The 24,718-nt window shown below is 47.6% G+C and overlaps 1 protein-coding gene across 16 annotated transcripts in view; it reads left to right on the top strand.

Annotated features, from left to right (window-relative positions):
- The window catches only part of LOC133136551 (band 4.1-like protein 3), a 68,350-nt gene that overhangs the window by 16,249 nt on the left and 27,383 nt on the right, over positions 1–24,718 (top strand). For 15 of the 16 annotated variants that reach the window (XM_061254149.1, XM_061254146.1, XM_061254155.1 and 12 more), the window contains exons 2-8: positions 11,145–11,359; positions 13,032–13,211; positions 20,561–20,665; positions 20,962–21,004; positions 21,314–21,389; positions 21,519–21,737; positions 23,264–23,351. In XM_061254149.1, coding sequence (XP_061110133.1) covers positions 11,156–11,359; positions 13,032–13,211; positions 20,561–20,665; positions 20,962–21,004; positions 21,314–21,389; positions 21,519–21,737; positions 23,264–23,351 — 915 coding nt within the window. In that variant the 5' untranslated portion in view covers positions 11,145–11,155. The remainder of the gene's footprint in view (positions 1–11,144; positions 11,360–13,031; positions 13,212–20,560; positions 20,666–20,961; positions 21,005–21,313; positions 21,390–21,518; positions 21,738–23,263; positions 23,352–24,718) is intronic. The other variant, XM_061254144.1, reaches the window with a different exon arrangement.

Genomic DNA, 24,718 nt, shown 5'->3' with positions numbered 1-24,718 from the left:
GGCCTGTGCGATGCAGCATTCAACGCTGATGTACCTGTTCAGTTTTATTCACAGTGCGTCTCAGCGATATCAAACATGCTGTACTTGCATCGTCAAGCCATCCGAATAGCTGCTGGCATTAGCGTATCCGTGTACATCTGCGTTCTGCCTTTTACCCAGCTGCATCCTTCCTGCTCACGCTGCTGTGAAGCAGTGCTCAAACGAGAGACGCTCACGTTTCGTTTCACACTGACCATTTCAGAGGCACAGTCAAGCCAAGGAAGCTACTGTGATTTGTAAGTGCCGGTCTAAATGTATTGAGATTTTTATTGTTTTGTAGGTGGTAGCTTTCTAATGGGAGGCAAAGGTAGCCTACATATGAGTTAACAGCACTGCAGTTGATACAACTGAGAATCAGGAAGTGGGCCTGGACACATTGTCCATCCATGGGATGTTTTATACAGCTGTACATTTGTAATGCTGATGTTTATAGGTCCCCTTTTCTCAGCTGAAACTGCAGGGTTTCCACTTTCTATTCTGGATGCAGTTCTGCCACAGCTACGTCGCCTTATTGAAATGGAGAAACGTTGAATTTGTGCATTCAGCACGCAACAGCGCTCCAACATCCTCTCAGCGACACTCAAAGTTCAGACTGAGGCTTGTTAGGGAGTGTTTTCTAAATCAGCGCAGTCAAACGGAGGGCTGATTAAAAAGCCGGCATGCCGACAGCTTGCATTTACAGAGCCCTCTTAAAAAAGAGAACACCTGTTTCAGCGACAAAGTTTCTTCACGGTTATGGCAACCTGAGAACTCTGTGGAAGCGTGAGCCTCCAGAGGGTTTAGAACAGTGCTTCTTAAGTTCGGTCCTGGCGGACCTCTGTGTATGCAACCAACCTGTTGCTTAATTAAGGTTGTTGAACACAAGTTCTCTCTTAATTTAACACAGTGCATAACACAATGCAGGTTTGCCTCATTATCATTTAATTCATCTTTGAATTTTCCATTATCATTATTAGTGGCCCTGCATCCATACGTTCACCTATTAGGAGCCTGTTAAGTATTTAATTAGATCTGTTAAAAACAACTGAACTCGCAATTGTTTGAAATATAGCACCATGTGAGCACAGGAAATGTATTATATTACATTACGCTTACAGCATGCATAGCTATTTCTGTCATAATAAGACTTAAGAGGGTGAATTATCCCTCAAAACATGAAAAAGAAAGATAAAATTTACAGCTTTTTGAGCTGGGATTGCAATTGTGGTCGGAATGAAACCAGCATACAGAGGGGTCCCTCAGGACCAGATTTGAGAAGCACTATTCTAGACCGTGGAGGTTCATTATTCCACAGAGTTCTCAGGTTGCCATAACCGTGAAGATACTTTGTCGCTGAAACAGGTGTGGTACAGTTCTTTTTTAAGAGGGCTCTGTCAATGCAAGCCGTCGGCTTGTTGGCTTTTTAATCTGCTCTCCGTTTGACTGCTTGTTATGGTAGCTGAGCAAAGAATGCATGCCTTGGCTAGCATGAAAACACCAAGAAGGATTATGGAGAAGCTGCTGTAAGCCAATGTGCTGATCAAAAATCCATACTTCTCATATATATATATATATATATATATATCTTCTAGTGCATTGTGGGTCTAGTTTGTGGGCTCTGCCACAGTTTGCACACTCATAGCGGACTGATGGATGGGTGGCTGTGGGCTCTGTGATCTCGGTGGGCCTGCATACGGTGCGGTTTGGTGTGCGGTATTGCGTCTGCGCTCCACGTGACGCTGGGTGCATTCATCTCCCCGTCCCGCAGCATCCCAGTCTCTGATTAGAAGCAGCGCTTTCAGTCCCAGGCTGCTCTGGGGACAGAGCCCTGTTAGATGCACATATCAGAGTCTCATAGAAGAAGCTCATCGAGGCTGGCTTCTGTGTGTGGGCGGGGGAGGGGGGGGGGGGGTGTCTGGACTGACAGCCACCCCACTCTGCCACACTCCATGAAGGGCTGCTAGCTAGCTATGGGACGCAGCTAATTGACGCTCACTAATGGACAGTGGAGCTGCAGCAGGGATTCTGCTCCAGGCAGGGACCAGGGTCATCCAGGGTGTCCCTCTAGACAAGATCCCAGGGAACAGGCTGGGCTGAGTGATGGAGTTGTGAACAGAAGGGTCCCTCTGTGTGTGTGTGTGCGTGTGCGTGTGTGTGTGTGTGTGTGTGTGTGTGGGGGCGTGTGCATGTGTGTGTTTTTGCCCGTGTGTGTGTTTGCATGTGTGTGCGTGTGTGTGTGCGCACGTGTGCGTGCGTGTTTGCGTTTGCGTGTTTGCGTTTGCGTTTGCATGTGTGTGTTTGCGTGTGCGTGCGTCTGTGTGTGTGTGTGTGTGTGTGTGTGTGTGTGTGTTCGTGCGCGGGAGATGGCTGCTTGTCCTCCAGCAGTGGCCATGGTATTGGGTGGGGCCAAACCTTGTCCAGTGGCCAACAAGTGGCTCTGTGTAGAGCTCCATGATCCCAGCTGTGTTGCATTCTGGGAAACGGCCTGCTGCAGATGACCCACTCTGCTCTCTCTCCTCCGCACGCAGTCCAGCAGTGTGCCTTACATCAGTGGAGAGCTGTAAAATCGCTCAATGGGGCTGAACATTTAGTCGTGTGCAACGGCTTTGTTAGAAGAAGGAAAAAAGAATTTGGCACGCAGTTCTGGATTTGTCTCGGGTATTGATGCAATTTCCATCTGCGCTTTTAAGTTGGTCTGGAGTTGCTCATGTTTTTTGTTTTAATAGATGCCAGTTTGTCTGTTGTTGCTGTGCTTTGAGGTTTTAAGTGACCTTGCAGAGTCATTGTGGGGCGTTCTCCTGCATTGCAGTTACTGTGGCTCCTCGTGTCTGGGCTTACTCAGTGGGGTCGACCATAATGCAATTTGTTTGAATGGCCCATCAGTGCTTTATCTTTTCAGTGCATCCCTACAAAGCTGCGTACAAAGGGAGCAGCTGTGCGTTTGTATGCAAGTACAGGTTCACAGATTAGCCATGAGCGAATCAGACTCTGTGTCTTTTCCATGGAAAAATGCTGGACCACTTTAGCATCATCCCAGAGTCTAACGCACACCATTTCTCTGCATGTTGTTTGGAGACCACAATGGCTTTGCTCTGACCCCGTTGGTGAAACCTGTTGGACTCCACTCCGTTGATCGTCTCCACACCGGCCATGGCTGACTCTCACTCTGTGTGGGTACTGGTTCCCGCTTGCCGCCAGCTGCACTCTGTATGCAAGGCTTGGCGTGGAAAGTTCTAGCAACGAGATTAAATTCCAATGAGTCTGGTGATCTGAAGGTTGTGTATTCAATCTGCGACTTCGATCGGTATTTCTGTGCTTAAGTTCTCATCCATATGTATGCCTGAGGAAAGCACCACCCCTGCTCAAAACAGCATAGGCTGGGCAATTGATGTTTGCACGAGCGCACACTGTGAGTGGGTATGAAAGGCGGTATATTTTATAACGCTGAATCACTAGTCCAACAATATTCAGAACTCAGTATGGGAGCGTTTTTGCGATGAAACACCTGGGGATTGAAGTGGCATTGTGAAGGGCGGGTTTTAGGGTTTGGCTTGTTGAAGCCTCATCAGGACGCGGGAGAGCTCTGCACAGCTCCCGGCACAGATGGGGCTCCTTAAAGGAGCTGCTTATCGCTGCGAGCTGTGATTACGCTGCTACATGCGTCTCTGCCCCGTGATCTACAGCAGACCAAACAGCATTCGCTGCACTTTTGTATTTATGATCTAAGCTGGAAAATTTTCCCCTTTTTGGCAGCGGGGGCACTTAAAATGCTTTTGGCCAGACTGGCGTACTCTTAAGGGATTGGTTTGTGGTTAATGAGAAAGTCTTTCGCTGACTCATTTATTATTCATCCGTGAGGCGGTCCGTGCCGCTTCTATTTAAGATGATAGGCCAGGATCGCAGGCAGAACCAGACTCTTCACCAGTCAGCTCTGGATCTGGGATGGGTCTCTTTGCTACTCCAAGCCAAGGTTCGTGTCCTGAAAGGCCTGAGCAGATACGCTGCTTCACTGCAAATTAAGTCTGTCTTAACAAGCCTTTTAAGTCTTGTAATGAGACTTAGAATCCTATTTTTCTCTCTGGGGTATGACCTATTAGCCTGTTTTAAGTTACTGTTTGCTTGTTAAGTGTAATGTTCTTACCCTAATGGAAAATCTTGAAATGAGTCAAACTATCTCACTCAATGGCAAGATTCTTGTATGATTTGGCAGAAGTGTCATGGAATATGAGTCTAAAATACTTTTACTTATTTTTTGCAGTCTTTGTGCAGAAAACTCCAGCACATGCATGTGGCCCCTGAGTAAGGCCTTGTACTAACAGGATGGGTCCTGGGCACAGAGCTATTTATTGAAGCGGTAGTGGTTTTAGCACCTTCCTCAGGGGAACGGTGCCCATTTCCCTCACCGCTGAGCTGCACTGCTTGGTGTTTAATGGGGAGGACTGCAGGCCTGCGCCCTGCCTGTGCTGTGTGTACATGTGTGGTGTAGTGAGGCAGATATTACGGGTCAGTGGTGTGGAGCTCAGCTGACAGGAAGGGAACATGCACAGCTCAGCCGTTTCGAGTGCAGTCAGCGAAAGGCGGGGGGAGGGGGTAAACCGTGACTCTGCGTCTGTGTGGGAGAGGAGAGGAGAGGAGCCCTCGTACGGAGAGCTGTTCAGCCCCCACGTTCAGCCCTCGTACGGAGAGCTGTTCAGCCCCCACGTTCAGCCCCCACGTTCAGCCCCCACGTTCAGCCCACATGTTCAGCCCTCGTACGGAAGGGTTGTTCAGCCCCCACGGTCAGCCCTCGTACGGAGAGGCGGTGGGTCTTAACTGGGGCTGCCTCTCTGCTCTGAGCGTGACGCGGGGGTGTTCCACAGCGGGCCCAGTCTCATTACTTCTCGCACCGCTGGAGCCAGGAGCTGCCGTGCCACGCTGGAACGGGGTCAGACCGACCCCTCCACGTGTGTCGGTGCTTCACACTGCTCCCGCACAAAAAAAAAAAAAGACCTATTAAAAAGAAGCATGATGGCAGAGCGTTTGCACACACTGTTGGCAGAGATTGTAAGATATGCTCTTTTCTCTCGGGTCAGTTTGACAAAAAGTGACCTTGCCATCCAAATATATTCCTGCTTTGTCACACACATCTAGATAATATTTTGGTCCTGGTCATAATTCGAAGCGTGAACAGGCTAGTTTAGTCTTCCTGTATTGTTCTCAGTGTTCTCTTTTAACCCTTTCAATCCCAAGAGTGTAATATGTGTTATATTTAACTACCGTATAATCCCTATATCGCACTCTCGACCTTACATCTTTTAAACCAGTGAAAATGACTGCTATAGTATTGTCTTAAGCCCCTAGTAGAAAATTGTCAATTTTCTCAACTCAAGCCAAAATCCCTTGGGATTTGGGTGGGGCCACTTCATATTGGGCTTGGGACTGAAAGGGCTAATATAAATATTATGGCCCTAACTGTACAATAACATGTATTGTGGAATTAGATTTGATTCTATTTTGAAGTGGCTTGAAAAAAGTTTTGTTTTTGTTTTGAAATTCAAATTATTTTTGGGAGTGCAAAGTATAACAAGGGGCCATTGTGCATCAGGGAAAAGTCAATGCCCTTCTTGCGACTTTTAGATGGCTTACTAGCTACTATTTAGTGCCGTAATGCTTTAAGGTTACTGCTGGCCCCAGTGAGTAGCCCACCTCTTGCCACTAGCAGTGCTATGTGATGAATTCTGGAAATAGATTGCTCTATATGTGCAATAGTGTATCCGCTTTCTGGTTTTCATAGCTCATGTTTCTGCAGTTTGTAACTCCCTGAAGCTGAAATGTGATCTATGCTGGACACGCATGTGATGAGGCAGGAATGAGATGCCTGTCGTTGTTACACAAGACGTTATTCAGCTGTGTAATCCAGCAGTCTGTTTACTGCTGCTTTCTGTAGGGCCTGATACAGCCGCTGTGAAAGTGGACACACACACACACACACACACACACACACACACACACAAATATACACATACACACACACACACAAACAGACACACACATACACGCACCCACACACATACACACACACACACACATACACACACGCACACAGACACACATACACATACACACACACACACATACTCACACACACACACACACACACACACACACACACACAAATATACACATACACACACACACACACACACACACACACACACACACACACACAAACAGACACACACATACACGCACCCACACACATACACACACGCACCCACACACATACACACATACACACACACACACGCACACAGACACACACACATACTCACACACTCACATACACATACAAACACATACACACATACACATACACACACATACACACACACACACACACATATTGCCTGTCATCACATGATTGCCTCACTTGTCAGACAAGACGAGCAGCCACTGTTCTCAAAATGAAGTATGAGAAGTATGTGTTTTCTCTATGTGGGATGTGCAATACATGTATTAATTACTGCCACTTTTGGATGTATCATTTTGTACAGATATTGAATGTTAAAATGCACAGGGCATACTATAATTTAATGAACATTCTGAACATCATGCAGAAACCACATGGTAGGAGAATAACAATAGCGTATAGCGTGGCCTAGTTTCTGACACATGATAAGCATGTGTTTAGCATTGCTTTTTTGGCAGTGGCCTGTAAATCAGAGGTCCCTTTTTCGGACCGCAGACAGCGGTATTCGCTCAAGGTTATAACTGAGTACAGGGCTCATTAGCACTCCATAGGCCCGGCTGTAGTCCCAACACATGGAGCTGTGTAACAGTGTAACTCATGCCTGCAGATGCCTGCCATTCCGCCCTGCTGACTGACAGCTGGTCAGAGCTGGTCAGCCTGCACTCGTCTAAGCCAGCGATGCCCATGTTTAGTGAGAGCAGCTGGAGAAGAGGTGGCACTGCCACACAGCCCTGTTTAGCATGTAGCACTGCCACACAGCCCTGTTTAGCATGTAGCTCTGCCACACAGCCCTGTTTAGCATGTAGCTCTGCCACACAGCCCTGTTTAGCATGTAGCTCTGCCACACAGCCCTGTTTAGCATGTAGCTCTGCCACACAGCCCTGTTTAGCATGTAGCTCTGCCACACAGCCCTGTTTAGCATGTAGCACTGCCACACAGCCCTGTTTAGCATGTAGCACTGCCACACAGCCCTGTTTAGCATGTAGCTCTGCCACACAGCCCTGTTTAGCATGTAGCTCTGCCACACAGCCCTGTTTAGCATGTAGCACTGCCACACAGCCCTGTTTAGCATGTAGCTCTGCCACACAGCCCTGTTTAGCATGTAGCTCTGCCACACAGCCCTGTTTAGCATGTAGCACTGCCACACAGCCCTGTTTAGCATGTAGCTCTGCCACACAGCCCTGTTTAGCATGTAGCTCTGCCACACAACCCTGTTTAGCATGTAGCTCTGCCACACAGCCCTGTTTAGCATGTAGTACTGCCACACAGCCCTGTTTAGCATGTAGCACTGCCACACAACCCTGTTTATGATCTAGCACTGCCACGCAGCCCTAGTGCTGGAGGACCGAGCAGCCTTCTCCTTTTGTCTCCACTGACTGAACTAATTAGTCATCCGAGCAGACCACAGAGGCCCTGGACCTGACTCTCAATTCTGACTGATGTGCCTCTGCTTTGGGCTGTCAGTGTGGGGTGGGGAGAGGGGGGTATGTTATTTAGTGCTGGATTAACTGAGAGCAGGTCCTGAAGGATTCTGCTGAAACCTGTCCGTTTCACTACCGTGTAATTATTCTTTTTTTTTTACATCCAGGGCTGCTGTCCAGCCCGCAAGCAGCTAAAGATATTTCTTCTTCATTGTCAGAGTGGAGAAGGAAGTAATGCTGTCCTTGATAGACTCGTAAAATAAGCCTCCCCAAAGTTATGTGTGTGTCAGAGCGACAATGAGGTTGGGCGTTTGAGTGAGATGTAGGCCTTTCATTGGTTGAAGGGACATTTTCTGCCACTTTAGCAGTGTACAGGCTCATTCTGTGACCTTCAGTTAATGGTTGAATGTCATAGTTATTTTGGATGTGTTAGAGCTTTCTTACACATAGTAGCTCATTGCTGATAATGCCTTTAGCCTGACAGTGAAATCCACGTCCCTACAAGGGCAAACAGACCGATGTTGGAGTCTTTGTGATGACAAGTGTATGTGTGTGAGGGTGGTGTGTTAGAGTCCGTTAAATGAGTTGACACCCATCCCCCATGCCATGCACACGTTTTAGGGGCTAGTTCTTAGATGATGAAAAATACATGTTTTAGCATGTATAGGGAGTGTACGGGTCTCCAAGCTGGGCTGTTGCAGTGCCACACCAGTGGGTACGCTTTTGTGAATGAGACTAGCAGTCTTTTTCCATTCACAAGATTTCCACCCACTGCAGATGGAGGAAAGTGTGTGTGTGTGTGTGTTTTGTGTGTTTTTGTGTGTGTGTGTTTGTTTATGTGTGTGTGTTTGTTTGTTTGTGTGTGTGTGTGTGGGTGTGTGTGGTTGTTTATGTGTGTGTGTGGGTGTGTACGTGAGCATGCGTATGAGTAGCTTACTGCCATGAACTCGAGTAAGAGATTCCATTCTTAAACCCATGGGCCCCAGTATAAACATTCGCCCTAAAAATAGCACCCGCCAAAAAAGAACGAGGTTGGGCAGTGACAACACCCCCAACATGAACTCCCAGCGTCCCACATTCCTACAGCAGTCAGCCCCCTCAGCAGTCCCCCCTCCTCGTCCCTGTCCCACGTGCATGGGGACTACTGCATATTTCCACACAAACACTAAACACCCAGCTGCACCGCTGTCTGTGGTGAACATTCGCTGAGATCACCAATTTCTGTGTCGGAGAGCGAGCTTTATTCTCCGTTTATATTTCCCTTAGAGGTATGAAAAACGAATGATTTATTGAGTCAAATACATTAGTGATTTGACAGCGACTAAGCTAATGGCACCTATATTGTCGCTGGTTAGCGCACTAGGAGAGTGCTTTTGGAGCACTTTATGGTGGCAGTAGCATAATGTTTAGGGAACTGGGAACATAAGCGAGGTTGTAGGGTCCATGTTCCCAGGAGGGGCATTGTGGTTGTACTCTTGAGTGAAGTACTTCATCTGAATGGCTTCAGTGAGCATCCAGCTGGATGGATGCACCGCATATAAAAATTTAATTGCGGTGGTGGTGTGGACACAGGCAGCTGATAGAATCCTCAAATGTAGTCACCTTTCACTTCCCCTGCATGGTCAGCCAAAGGCGTCTTTAAGGTAAGCAATGTTTTTAACAATGAGGGTCTACGCACATTCCAAGATATTCAGGCAGGATTTTTATAGTTTTTTATATCTACAGTTAAGATCTGCAATGCGGGTGTACAGGGTGCCTTGGGACACATTGTCTCATCAACTCCTCGACAAACATATTGATCCTAACTGTAGCTCTCAGGGTTTGGTTACAGAATTATACAACGTATTACTTGATAACTCTGTGAAATCATTAGCAATCCTTTCAGTATGGGAGTGGGAGAAATATGGTGTAATCTAAATTACACCAAGTGTCTGGCTCACCGGCTAATGCATTACAAGATCATTCATTGGGTGTACACTGCACCCTACTAACGCTTCGGAGTGAATATGACCCCGAGCCAGGTACATTTCCTCACATTTCTGGGGATTGCCCCACCATAGTTATGGAGATATGTAACCCAGATGATGTCGAAGTTGATTGGCGTCAGTCTTATCGTCTGATAAAGGCATGGCGTTTGTGGGCTTTACGTCCTCCAACTTTGGTTTAAACCAGACCAGTTTAAAAATGTTTCTGGGTAAGATCTTTGAAGAAGATCACTGTTAGAGGAAACCACTGCTAGCTAAATTATATAAAGCCGGCTTATCCACCATTGACTCATGGAAGGGACTTTTAATTGAAAATGTATCGCAATGTACACTCTATAAGACTTATGATCTTCCAATTTTTATTTTGTATGATTTAATGACATTTATTTATTTATATATATATTTATTTATTTATTTTCTTTATAGTCTTATCATGTTTGTCTCCTTGGAATTATTATATGCTTGTATTGTTTGCTTAAAATAACATTAACAATGATAATCACCAAAAAAAAAAACGAATATGTAAATGTGAGAACCCCCCCCACATGTTGGGACAGATGCCTAATTTCTGTTCCTTTTTCCGAACACATAGATTGTCTGGTTCCAGTAGCTTTAGCGAGAGAAAGATGATATGGTTCTGTTCTTCCTCTTTATAACGCCGTATATGGTCGCCCTGTCATTGCAATGCGGTTAATCACGGTTAACATCTGGTAGAGGGCTGCATTGTCTCGGCACAATTGTGTGAAGAAGCTCCACCCCGAAGCACCGCCGTGACAAACACGCCGTTAGATCAGCCGAGGCTGAACGATTAGCCGACGCTCCTGAGAGCTGCCCGTCGGCTCTCATCAGGCGGTGCTGTTCAGGGGTGATGGTGGGCGAATGACCTGGGGTTGAGCTCTTCTCAGAACTGCAGGATCAGGAGGGAGCTGTGCTCTGCCAGAGCGCGTGTCTGCTGGGGACTTCACACGCACACACACGGCCCCCTCAGCTCAGAGCCTGCTGTAGAGCTACAGCTCCCTGTTCTTTTAAAATAGCTGCAGTCGCCTGTATTATTAATGGAGGGATATTGAATGTAAATATGAATATTAATGTGGAGTAGAAATCCTGTGGTTTTCATGTAGGCCTGTTGCGATGCTTAAATATAGTCTCGCTGGCCGTTCTCTAATTGAGGCATTTCCCAGTGGATGTGATACTCAAGCCGAGTGCACAGATTAAATTGCCCTCTTGTATTCAGGGAGTTTAATGGTTCTTGGTGAAATTGTGCATGCTTTTTTTTGACTGAAATGTAGTAAAATCATCTTAGAAAGAGCTTGTGCGTAGTGTTGATCGGTCATTTGTAACTAGGCTCTCTGGTAGAAGGTTATTTCTGCGCTGGTAGGTCAGTGTAAACCCGCCTGCTGTCTGTATGGATGCAGTTATAATGTGCAGTGTGGAGCGTGTAGCAGCACTCCCAGCTGAGCAGTGAGATGACGGCCTCTGTTCTCTCCGCAGTCTGACTCACCATGACGACTGAATCAGGGGCCGAGTCGGAGCCCAAGCAGGACCAGCAGCAGCAGGAGGCTAACGCCGCGCCGCCAGACCAGGCCCCGCCCCCTCAGCCCGCCCCGCCCGCTCAGACCGCCCCGCCCCCGCAGGTCACCCAGCAGTTCGACGGGGAGCAGTTTCCCGCCGCCGCCGGTCACAGCACCCCGGCCAGGAAGGACCAGGTGAGTCGGCGTGCGTCCCCTCCCAACCTTCAAACTGACCGCTGTCCACGACAAACCAGGGCCTGGAACCACCTGCAGCCCAGGGCACCGTGCCAGCTCAGGGCGCTAGCGATGGCAGCCGCGCGGCGTTAGCGTGGCGTTCAGAACGCAGGCAGAGGAGGGCGGGTCAGTGAGGTCAGAGCGGGCGTCAGAGCTGCAGCTCATTGGGCCGTTTCTGGGCAGACGCACACTGCTCACGGTCATGTCTGCTGACGCTCCGTGTCGGGACCGGAGCCAGGCCCCCTCTGCAGCCCCGCTTCATCCGCCAACGACCCTGTCCGCCATCACGCACACGGCCAAGTCCCCACCGACGAGCGGGATTAAAACGCCTAATGGCCAATATTGATTGGACTGTGTTTGCTCAGAGGACCGAGTGCTGTTTACTGAAAAAAAGCTAACCCAGGATGCCAGGTGCTTAGCCGTCAGTCTAAAAGGCCATTTACTGCCTAAGTGCCTGGCACTGCATGGCCAAATACACACTATCCCTGGGTTCTGTTTACAAATGCTTATTTGTCTACCCCATGTTGCTTCAAATCTGTCATTCTTCAGTTCAGTAAGAGTTTTCAATTTAGGGAAAGGGCTGGCTAGTCCTCCAGAATTTACCATACGCATGTCCTTTAAGGCAAAAAAACAAGTACCTGTGGAAGACATTTGCACATGGAGTACTTTTTGTATCTTGGACACTTGCCTGATTGTATCCCTCTCTGAATCATCCTGAGGCTTCTTTGTCTTTCTTTAGACAGTTTTATCAGTCATATTTTGTCTTATATTCTTAAGCAGTGCTCTTTAATGCTCTGTCTTTAATGCTGGCCACACCCACGGCAGCCTGCACTAGGGTCTTTGCTTCTCAGGCTGCTGTTTAAAGAAGCCCAGTCCTGTGACTCAGCAGTTGCACAGGGGCTAATGCTAACAGAGGCCCATGCTACATCATTAATTTTAATGGCATCTTGCGCTCACTCTGCTGAATCAGATACGGTGTGAGATGCCTCAGTGCAGATGAACAGCTTAGCTTTGATTTACCTCGCCTGCTTATTAGTCTCAAAAAGATTTCACATGGAGGAAAGTGGTTGCATCATAAATTGTCTCGAACCTGAATAGTGTCTCTAATTTATGTTGGATGGTAATTGGCACAGTATGTCTTGATATTGAGCAGTTCAAAGAAGAGCTTCTTAATTGTAATTTGCAGTTTGGACGTGGGTCTGTTTTGGGGGTAGGTAATTCCAACTCAACACACTTTTGCACCGCATCATCATCGAGATTTGACATGCTGATTTGGCCGAAATTACCCATGTCTAGGATTATTTAATCTGGGAGATAGGGGCTAAGAAAACTAATTAGAGTGACACTATGACCGTAAACTAATTTGAGTGACACTGTGACCGTAAATCGTAGAGAAATGGTTCCTGTATCACTTTATAGGTCTTCCCCAGCTCTGTCATTTGCCTGTTATGTCCACCACAAAATTAACGCTAGTTATGAGTGATTATAATCTTGAAATCAGATTTGCAACAGCTATATTTTAAAATGGATTACGGTTTCACCAAAGGTTATAATGTAAACACCAATTCTCCCCAGAAAACTCAGCCTTGGATACCTGTGTGCGAGTGTCTGACCCCGTTTACCCCCCGTTCAGAACGGAGAAAGGGAGCCAGAGGGCAAGCAGGACTACCAGCAGTTTGAGGACGACAAGGTGTCCCACAGGTCATCCTCCAGCAGGCTGTCCAAGTCTCCTCTGAAGACCACCAAGAAGGTGAAGAACATGCAGTGCAAGGTGACGCTCCTGGATGGCTCGGACTACACCTGCGTGGTGGAGGTAAGAGGCCCCCGCGGTGTGTGTGGCGGGGAGGGGGTGGGAACCGAAACCGTCCAGTGTAGCCCTCGCTTTAAATCAGCTGAAGTGAGGCCTGCACACATTTTAACCACATTACTCACACCAGTTCCAGCCTTCTCACTTCTTCTTCGCCCACACAAAGTACAATGTTTGAAAATGTATTATAGGTGCAGGATGTAGAAACACTGAGAGTAGTTCTACTGAATGGCTGTTGCAGCACTTTAATTCTAAAAAATGAATTTGACTGAAATACAACCAGATGCCCTGCTTGTGGGTTTGTGTATCCTTGTAGAGCCACCGTAGGTGATTTCTCCTGGATGCGTGTGTAGATGTGTGATAGTCTACCATATGTAGAGGACTCCACTAGCAGAGGCTATGTGTCGCAGACTTAAAGCAGTCATTGCATGCAAAGGATATGCAACCAAATACAAAAAAAATGAGTTAATTCTACATTATGTCAAACTGTGTGTGTTTATGCGTGCGTGCGTGCGTGCGTGCGTGCGTGCGTGCGTGCGTGCGTGCGTGCGTGTGTGTGTGTGTGTTTGTGTGCGCGCGCGCGTGTGTGTGTGTGTGTGTGTGTGTGCGCGTACGCATGAATGCTTGTGTGTGCCTTTTTGCATGTGCGTGAGTTTCAGTGTGCACGTGTGTTTATGTGTGTGTATTGCATGTGTGTGGGTAATAGCACTCAGTATACTGATGACCCTGGCAGAGACATTATATGCTACTGAACCGATGTGTATGAGAGAAAATGACTGTAAATCAGACCTGGTCCAGTTGTGCCTTTCAGATTTTTATTCTTATGTTTTATGTTCATGTCACTGTAAGGAGCGTTCAGTGCACACCCTTAAAAAAAGATAAATATGTTATTTATTGGTCAGTGTATAATGAATTTCAGTCACAGTGCATGCAAAGGATATGCAACCAAATAAAAAAAATGATTAGTTTATTCTACATTATGTCAAACTGTCCAATATTTTTTGATACCTGAAAATGGGGGGACTATGTACAAAAGGTTCTGTACTTTCTAAACAGTTAATCCGATATGGATGAGAATACCCTTAAATTAGTCTGCACTTCAACCTTATTGTCATTGTATCCTTTCAAGCTCAAAGTGCTGGAATACAGAACCAAAAGAACAAAAAATGTGTTACTGTCCAATTAATTATGGTGCTCACTGTAGCGTTGGAGACGGCAGCTTCTTTTTCCTGATGTTTTGCGTTGGGCCTGTTCTGATGCTTGACAGTGCCAGTTTGTCATGGAAAAACATTTTTAAAATACTCGGAGCTTTTCAAGCCGGACATTAATTTATGAGAGGCAGGCCTGACAGAATTACTGGGATTCTCTCCCTGCTCTTTTTACCTGTACTGGGAAAATGTCAGACATTTCAGTGCCCGGTGCCAACCTCCTCCTCCACAGCAACCCTTAAGTGTAATTAAATGGCTCCAGTCCACCTTTGAAAAGGCCACGAATGATAAAACAGCAGCTGGGAAGATTCTAGAAGCTAACTGGAGCAACTGTGCATTTTTCCGCTGGAGTTCAACCAACAACGGCGACTGAAAAGAGAAACAAAATTGGCACTTAAAAAGCAAAAGGTTCAGTGTTGTTCTCTGGGTCCCTGCGAGGAGTAGAATAGGTTTGCCTTTTTATTAATAAGGATCAGTCTGGAGTTTGTGAAGCTGATGTACATAGCTAGCTTGTTGGGTGACCTTGCTATAAGACATGGCCACCGAGTTGCACCCAGCCCAGTTGTCTGGAGGCCGTATCACGCTGGGAGTTAAAACGTGCTGACCCTTCAAATCCTTTCATCCACCGGCTCATGATTGATGTCCGAATTTAGTCAGGCCCATCTCTGAGGCCTCCTTCCCCGCCCAGCTCAGAGGGTGGTGCTGGGAACATGGTGGAAGATGTTTGTGACTAATCTTCACAGCCTACATCAACCTTAAATGCACATCACTGTGTGACAGGATGGGTTCCATCTACTACAACGCCTCTATTCCAGAATAACTAGGGCAGCGGATGCACGTAAGCAGCTCCCGGTGTTTTGGCATTAAAGGCTGAGTGAAGAGGAACGATGTGAAGTCAGAGCCTGCTCCCCAGCCCAGCTCTCTCCCTTCACCTTCAGCTCTCTGTGAACGCTCACTTCCCCTGTGTGACACCCATGTGTCTTCATCTAACACCTCGCTGCGCTGCTTTTTCTTTTCTTTTTGAAGCAGCTTTTAAGTTATTCTCTGCAAAAATAATGGTGTGATCTTTTTGGATGAGCAAAAATAGAGGTTTGCTGCATTTCTTGTGAAAGGGCTTTTATAGGATTGACTTGAATAAAGGTGCGCGTTAGATTTTTGTTGGTTTGTGTGTGTGTGTGTATACTTGAATGCTTGTGTATTTCTTTTTGCATGTGCGTGAGTTTTAGTGTGCATGTGTGTGTTTATGTGTGTGTGTTGCATGCGTGTGGCTAATAGCACTCAGTATACTGATGTATATGGCAGAGACATTATATGCTACCGAACTGATTCCATCTCTCACTATATGAGAGAGAATTTCTGTAATATAAATCAGACCTGGTCCAACTGTGCCTTTCATATTTTTATTGTTATATTTTATGTTCATGTCACTGTAAGGAGCGTTCAGTGCACACCCTTAAAAAATGATAAATATGTTATTTATTGGTCAGTGTATAATGAATTTCAGTCACAGTGGAACCAGCCGTGCGGATCCAATATGTGCTTGTGACTGCTGTTTGTTTAGCCTTTATGTTAGATGGTGCATTTTATTATCAGCGTTGTGCATCTTCAGGAGCCTGTAAAATGTTCCCGCTTCTGATCTAAAGGCGCTTGCAGGCTGTGACAGTCACATATTTTCAGCTGATTGTAAGCAGGTCCCATCCTGGTTACTAAACCTCCCAGAGCCCTTGAACACTCGCCGCTCTGGTGGAATAAGACCGAACTTAAGGGCTCAAAACCAATCCACTTAAAATGGGTTTAGCGTAGCGAGTTCGGAGAGATTAGCATTAGCGTCGGCGGAGGTGCTGGTTGCCGGGCGACGCTTTGAGTTGAATCTGTGCGGCGTTGGGCCGATGTTTTAATAAATCTTCGCTGCCGCCGCGTCTTAAGTACGGACACGGCCCGTAGCTACTGAAACACAGTCATCGGCCAAACGCAGTGCGACCTGGAGCTCTGGGGGGAGGATGGGTCCCCCGGCGCTTCAAAGAGAGCGTGAACAATGTGAAGTGAAGCCGTGGATGTAAGCTGAAGGGAACAGTCGGCCGAGCCGCTGGGCTGGGTGCTGGTAATAGAGCGGATGACAGGCGCTGGGTTGGATTAGCGGGCTGTGGCTAGCAGCGCTCAGTCAGCCGGACGGCTGCGGCGTACTAACTAGCTCTGATTGTCTCTCTGGCTCCAGGACCAGGAAACAGGAAATGAGCTTTCATCGTATTTTCTCCTCCTCCATTCACGCTAATGCTTTGTCCCCGGATCCTGCCAGAAAGGAGCTGGCTGGGGAATCCTTCAGGAAATTCTTTGGGATTAGGGGAACTGGAGGGTGTTTTCAGTGTCGGGATGGAGGCTGTGGACTGTGGTTGAAGTGTTGTTTTGAGATGCTGGTGATAAGGTTTAGGGGAGGTTCCATGTTTCTGGGTAGTTTCTTCTTTTCTTTCATTTTCTCATCGAAGACAAACATTTCCTCTTTAAAAAAAAAAAGAAGTCTTTTTTTATTCAGTTTTATTTAAACTGAGAGCAATATTACACAAGAATGATTTCATTAGCCTTATGTGAGCAGGTGGAAATTTGCATTTTAATGTGCATTTTCCTGTTTAATAAATTATTTAAATAAATTAAATCAGTAACATGGTTCTGAATGATAACCAGGTAATTTGGCAAGACGTGTGCCCTGGTCGTTAGAGATGGCTGTCTTATCTGCAGCTGTTAGTTCAGCTTGCGTTTGCTGTTGAATCAGTTGTGCAGCGCTCGTTCAGTAGTGCCTGGATGCAGATCAAGGACATGGCAGCAGTTTAAAGGAACTCTGTGGAGTGCTGAGAGGAAGTGAGTGTATCGGTATGCATGCGTGGTACGTGGGTGTCAGCAATAAAAATGATCTTTATTTTGTGAACTGCAATTCAGGAGAAGGATGTCTTAAAGCACTAAGCATAGTGTAACACCAAACATGCAATAATCGAGCAACGGTTGTGAGCCTGTTAGCAATATAAAAATTATTAGATGTGTTTTTTGGTGTGTGTGTCCAGGTTTGTCTGTATTTTTTTGTGTGTTCACATGGTGTGTGCGCACGAACGTGTGTGTGTGTGTGTGTGTGTGTGTGCTTGTGTGCTTGTGCTGTGTGCTGAGCCTCATCTGATTCATGCGTGTCACGACTGTGTGTGCACGAACGTGCGTGCTTGTGCTGTGTCCTGAGATTAGTCTGATTCATGCGTGTTCCGGCTGTGTGTGCACGAACACGCGCGCGCGCGCGTGTGTGTGTGTGTGCGCGCGCGCGTGTGTGTCCTCGTGCTGTGTCCTGAGGCTAATCTGATTCATGCGTGTCACGACTGTGTGTGCACGAACGCGCGTGCTTGTGCTGTGTCCTGAGATTAGTCTGATTCATGCGTGTCACGACTGTGTGTGCACAAACGCGTGCGTGTGTGTGCGCGCGCGCGTGCGCGTGTGTGTGTGCGCGCGCGCACGTGTGTGTCCTCGTGCTGTGTCCTGAGGCTAATCTGATTCATGTGTGTCACGGCTGCTCTGATTGATGGAGGTCGGTGACTGCTGGCCCGTTGCCATGGCGACGCGCGGTGTGTCCTGGGGCAGACCCCAGTACAGGATGGAGCGACTCTCCGCGGGTGACTGACTCTGCGCTCAGAGCCTTCCCCCACACGGGCCTAATGTCTCAGCTCCTCTGGAGCCCAGAGGTCCCTGAGCTGTGTGTGTGTGTGTGTGTGTGTGTGCGTGTGTGTGTGTGTGCTGCAATGGCACTCTCTGCGCTCCCTCCACACACTCTACAGGGCCTCGGGTTTAGCAGCTGTTCCTCCGCCTCTTAGTATTTTAATATTATGCATATGGCTTCTCATTGGCATTTGCATTTACACGAGAGGGCTCATCCAAATCCTGACAGCGCCTTTCTGTTGTGGTTTCTGTACTGCCGCCTCAGCAATGATGCTATTTCTATCTCAGCACCCTTGCACACACACTCTCTCTTTAATGCACACACATGTGCTGAAGACGGTAATCGGGGCTGAATCGTTTAAGGCTGAATGGTGTGTGTTCTGCTGCTGTTTCTGAACAGGGCCACATTGCTTAAGTGCCTTACAGGGAGGTTGTAATCAATCTTTGGGTGTAGCTGTATAAGATTTGGGCAGGGAAGATGGTCCCCTCTCGGGAGGGAGAAATGCCATAGGACTGTGCTCGGGTGTATATAGAGACCGGCATACCGTAGGACTACATTCGGGTGTATATGGAGACAGGCATACCGTAGGACTACATTCGGGTGTATATGGAGACAGGCATACCGTAGGACTACATTCAGGTGTATATGGAGACAGGCATGCTGTAGGACTACATTCAGGTGTATATAGAGACAGGCATACCGTAGGACTGCGCTCGGGTGTATATGGAGACAGGCATGCTGTAGGACTACATTCGGGTGTATATGGAGACAGGCATACCGTAGGACTACATTCGGGTGTATATGGAGATAGGCATACCGTAGGACTACATTCAGGTGTATATGGAGACAGGCATGCTGTAGGACTACATTCGGGTGTATATGGAGACAGGCATGCTGTAGGACTACATTCGGGTGTATATGGAGACAGGCATGCTCTGAGCACACACTCAGAGGAGCGTGGAGCTCTGGCTGGGACCTCTGAGCAGTGTGCAGTTACTGCAGTTAAACTGAGCCCCTGGTGTGGCACTGTGTGTGTTTGGGATGCAGCAGAGGGACCGCCGCTGGACCCTGCCTGTTTATACCGGGGTGTGTCCATCACGCTGCTAATTCTGCCCGCTCTCACTCACTCTGTCCAGCCCCAATGCACACTGGGAAGGTTTGAGGGAGTGCACAACCAAGATTGTTGTAATTGGGTTCAGTGTGGATACGTGTGAATACGTGGGTATGTGTGAATGAGTGGGGGTATGTGAATGTGTGGGTGTATGCAAATGGGTATATGTGTGCGTGCAGATCGTGTGTGTGTGTGTGTGTGTGTGTGTGTGTGTGCGCGTGCGTGCGTGCGTGCGTGCGTGCGTGCGTGCGTGCATGCTGGTGTGGTGGGTCTGCGATCCTCAAGCTTTTCTCTTACCTGACTCGCTCTTTGGCATTGAAGCAAGAGGCCGGCAGTTTGCTGCAGACTAAAAATAGGCCCACGATTAGCGCTTGCATTACATCATCCGTGACTCGCTGGACCCACTGTTATGTCCAGCACAGAGGGCTCACAGAACTGCTGGCCCACACACACACACACACACACACACACACACACACACACACACACACACACACACACACACACACACACACACACACACACACACACACACACACACACACACACACACACACACACACACACACACACACACACACACAGAGGCCTGATGCCAGTGGGACTAGAAAGGTTGTGATAACCTTGTAAGACCTGCGCTTCGAGTCCTCTAAAGGAAACTACCCCACACCATGGGTTTAAAGTCGGTACACTTCGCCTATGGAGGTACAGACACGGTGAAGCTTGCCTGCTTATTCCTACAGATATTAATTAGTATTTAAAGCAATTATAGTCCCATTTCTGAATTCATTAATTTGTATATAATGGGATGACAATTGACAGAATTGTTTGGTTAGTATTAAAATGACTGATAAAATCCCTTCATGAATGAATGTTAATTAGTGCTTAACTAATGATGATTAATTAATATATAAACTAATGGTAATCCCATCACTGTCAGTACATGCATCTCCATTCCATTCTATACTCTGTCAAATGCAGAGTGACTTTTTCCACTCACATTCTGTTTTTACGTTACTAGGATACAGTGGAACAACCTTTTGCATGTCCATGTGCTAACGCTCATGCGCGTAGCCGCTTTTAGACGTGTTTATGTGTGCATGTGTGTGACTGCCGTGCTAGAATTTATAGGCATGAGCGGCGTGAGAGAAAGCGTGTGTGCTTGGAGCAGGCTGGAGCTCTTTCTCCTGAGGTTTGTTTCATCACGGGTTGGGGTGGATTCATAAGGGTAACCCAGGTGACGCAACCTAACGCCTTCCCTGCCGTTGGTCCGTAATCCTTACGTCCTCCTGACTCCGCTTCTCTCAGCCCCCCTGACCGCCTCTGTGTGTTTGTGTTCATCCAACAGAAGCGGGCCAAGGGCCAGGTGCTCTTCGGCAAAGTGTGCGAGCAGCTCAACCTTCTGGAAAGGGACTACTTTGGCATCACATTCCGAGACGTGGACAACCAAAAGGTGCCTTGCCTTGTCTTTTAGCTGTTGTGTGTGTCATATCAGGCAGCGGCGTATGTTTGGGCCGGTTGAGTAACTCCAATGCTGTAGGATTGGTTCCTAGCCGATGCACTGTAGTTGCACCTGCAGTACTTGACCTGAATTACCTCCGTAAAATATCCAGGGCTATGAACGTAATGTTTATTTAAAGAACCTGTGATCTGTTTAAGTTGCCTTTCACACAAGTGTGTGCTAAATGCCTAAAATGTAAATATCAAACCTGTGAAATGAGTTTATATCATTTGCTGCTTGATTTGTAGAATTGGGTGGACCCTGCTAAAGAGATGAAGAAGCAGATCAGAAGTAAGTTATTCCTCATTGTTTTTATTGATCCGACGCCTCATTAACAGTGATGAACAGAGCACACACTGAGCCCTTCCTGGCCTGTAATCAGGTTACTGTACCACCGACAGACGGCTTCCATTTCATTCACCTGCACTGGTACAAGCTGCAATATACGATTAGTATATCCATCCCAGTGTAGCTTTACTGTCGGTACCCAGTAACACAAAATTATCATTCTCAAGGATTTTCTTTGCTTAGTTTTTTGTCTCTCACTCTCTCAGGTCTTCTTTGAGTCTTTGGTTGAAAGGGGATGTTTTTGCCTTTTAGGTGGAACATGGAATTTTGCGTTCAATGTGAAGTTTTACCCCCCAGACCCCGCCCAGCTGTCAGAGGACATTACGAGGTGAGGTTTTAGTACGGGTGACTCTGCTGAAGGACATCTGAGAAATCCATCTCTGCCTTTAGCAAGCTAAAGAATGTATTTATTTCGAATAAAGGCAGAATCTAGAGGTTGTGTTTCCTGCCCCTTCAGGTACTTCCTGTGCCTGCAGCTGAGAGATGACGTGGTTTCGGGTCGCTTGCCGTGCTCGTTCGCCACGCACACCGTCCTGGGCTCCTACACCGTCCAGTCTGAGCTGGGAGACCACGACCCAGAGGAGCTCGGCACCGACTACGTCAGCGAGTTCCGCTTCGCCCCCAACCAGACCAAGGAGCTGGAGGAGAAAGTCATGGACCTCCATAAAAACTACAAGTGCGTCACGCCCTGACAGCAACACACCATTTACACACTGCTCTGATTTCAGATTTCAGTTTGTCCTACCTAGTGGGGACTTTCCACCTGTACCCATAGCTTAAGGTTAATATGGTCAGTATAACAGGCACCCCAGGCAAATTATCAGTGGCTTACTCATTTCTGTTCAAAGCATGTTACATTTTCTTTCGGAGAGATAATAACTTAATGAAAATGTCTCAAAGCACAAAACCCATTAATACTTCATGAAGGGTCCTTGCAAGGTTCAAACCCCTTAATTGTATTGGTTTGGTGTGTTTTAATGAACCCTGTAGTGTGTGTAGCGTGTGTCAGTGCGTTGGTAAGTAATGGCGTAGCAGCCAGGGCTGGCAGGAGAGAACGATGGGGCTGGGCGCGGTTATTCATCTTTAATCAGAGCCTGCAGTGACATCTCTGTACATACAAACGTACACACACACACACGCACACGCACACACACACGCACACACACACACACATACACACAGACACACACACACACACACACACACACATACACACACACACACGCATACACACACACACACACACACACACACACACACACACACACAGACACACACACACACACACACACACACACAGACACACACACACACAGACACACACATACACACACACACACAGACACACACACACACACACACACACACACACACACACATACACACACACACACACACACACACACACACACACACATACACACACACACACACATACACACACACACAGACACACACACACACACACACACACACACACACACACACACACACATACACACACACACACACACAGACACACACACACACACACACACACACACACAGACTGCTTCCCTCCTGTTCGCTGTTAGCCACACTTGACTCCCCGCTGTGGTTCTGAAGTCTGGCTGTGTCGCGCTGCGGTGCTCAGTCCCGCTCCGCTGCAGGGGACACGCAACCACTCGCTCACTCCGTTCACTCACGCAGCGACAGGTGATTTCTCAGCCCTGCGCCCCTTAATCGCTGCCTCCCGCCCTGTATGTTCAAGGCTGCTGAGGGTAACAGTACATTTATCCAAACTATGTTTGGTAAAGGCTTGCAGCATTAGCTGTTTCCAATATAAGCCATGTAGTCTTAGTGGGCACATTTTCTGGTGGGAGAAACCAAGACATCTAGACTTTTCAAATCTTTCTTAAGACCTGCACATGCAAAGTCCTGCAGTGCTGATTGATAAACAGTTTACATGTCCAGTCAAGAACTTGCCCTGGGTTTGCTCTTCAGACCACCGGTGTTCTCTGTCTCATTGTGTCTTCCATCGTCAAGAAATATGATACATCTCCTGTGGTTTGTCATGGCTATCTATAACACATGCCTGTGTTGGGGACATTAACGAGCAGACCATATCCAGTTGCATTGTGGTCTCTGGAGTATATTTGCAGGCTCTATGCACCTGGCCCTCGCAGAGACGCACACTAATGCAGCTTCTCCCTCTCTCACCAGAGGCATGACGCCGGCTGATGCCGAGATGCACTTCTTAGAGAACGCCAAGAAGCTGTCGATGTATGGAGTGGACCTCCACCACGCCAAGGTAAGGAAGGTCCTCCTCTATCCCAGCAGCCTCATTTGCGAGCCAGTTGCTATTGTGATGGCCAGAGGGTAGACTTGAGCGCTGTTGCTGCTTAATGTTGGTATGCAATGCCTTGCAACCCTGTCTCGCTCCATTAAGTCCCTGTTGCTGTTCAATTCTTGCATCAGCTTACATATGCTACGGAGAAAAGACTGGGGCCATTCTATGGAGCACCGGTTTGCAGCTGAAAGGCGAGAGTGGTTCATTGGGTCTCATTGAAACGCCTGAGCTGGATCAATAGAAACAGCAGCTCTCCGTTTCCCTTTGTTGTGAATTGGGAAATTGGCTTGTCGAATGTTTCTGGAACAGGCAGTCTGGAGCTCTCCCAGTGAGCCGTAATGATTCCTTCAGCCGCTAGGGTGCATTTCTCTGGCCCAGCGCTGAGCTGCCCCCGCCTGCTAATCCAATATTCTGACTGGGTCCTGTGGCTGCGCTCTAAGGTGCCGTCCGTTCCCCTTAAGAGTTCTAGAATGATCCGAGAAATTGACATCTCTCTGGCGTCAGCACATATGGCATCATCACAGCATTTTCCCGGACTGGGTATGGGGAAGAAATCATATTTTGGCTAAACCAATGGGTTTAAGGTGATAAACCATAAGGTGATAAGTTTTCATAGAGATGCATAATCAATTTGGTCAGATGAGCCCGTGTCTTCTTCTCTTTTCTTAACCAATGGCCTAGTTGATAGGAAGCATCTTTGAGTGCTTGGCTCCAGCTAAGCGGGAGGTAAGCCTGAATCATGTATAGTATGTGTGTGTGTATGTCCACAGGGGTGTGTGTGTGTGTGTGTGTGTGTGTGTGTGTCCGTGTGTTTGTATGTAATGACCAGTTTATAGTCCAGCGACAGAGTTATGATCAATCTATTATCGCCCGACGTAGACAGTGGCACGCTCCAGTATAAACCAAACGTTACTGTGACCCGTGACGTGCATTGTGCTCTGGTGCTGGACTATAGACGGGCTGCGGTTTCAATGCCGCGGTAGTGTTGTCATTGGATGTTGTCTCCTGACAGACAGGCCTGTGGGTAAACGCGCTCAGATAGCACAGCCTCCCCTCTTGTAGTTTGTGTTCTCCCAACAACCCGGTCACTATTGCTGGAAGACTGAAACAGTTATGAGCAGCCCCCCAACCCCAGTCCTCCTCTCAGCCCTGACCCCCAGTCCTTCTCTGACCCCTGACCCCCAGTCCTTCTCTGACCCCTGACCCCCAGTCCTTCTCTGACCCGTCATTCTGTGTGTCGCCCCATCGCTGCCCCGCCTGTGCCAGTCAGGATGGATACGACCGGCCTTCCCTCTCCACTGAATCATAGAAAAGCAGCAAAATGCTCA

The sequence above is a fragment of the Conger conger genome, chromosome 9 (genome assembly GCF_963514075.1).
Source record: "Conger conger chromosome 9, fConCon1.1, whole genome shotgun sequence".
NCBI classification, from domain to species: domain Eukaryota; kingdom Metazoa; phylum Chordata; class Actinopteri; order Anguilliformes; family Congridae; genus Conger; species Conger conger.
Note: the sequence above shows the minus strand (reverse complement) of the source record. Positions and strands in the feature narration are given on the sequence as shown.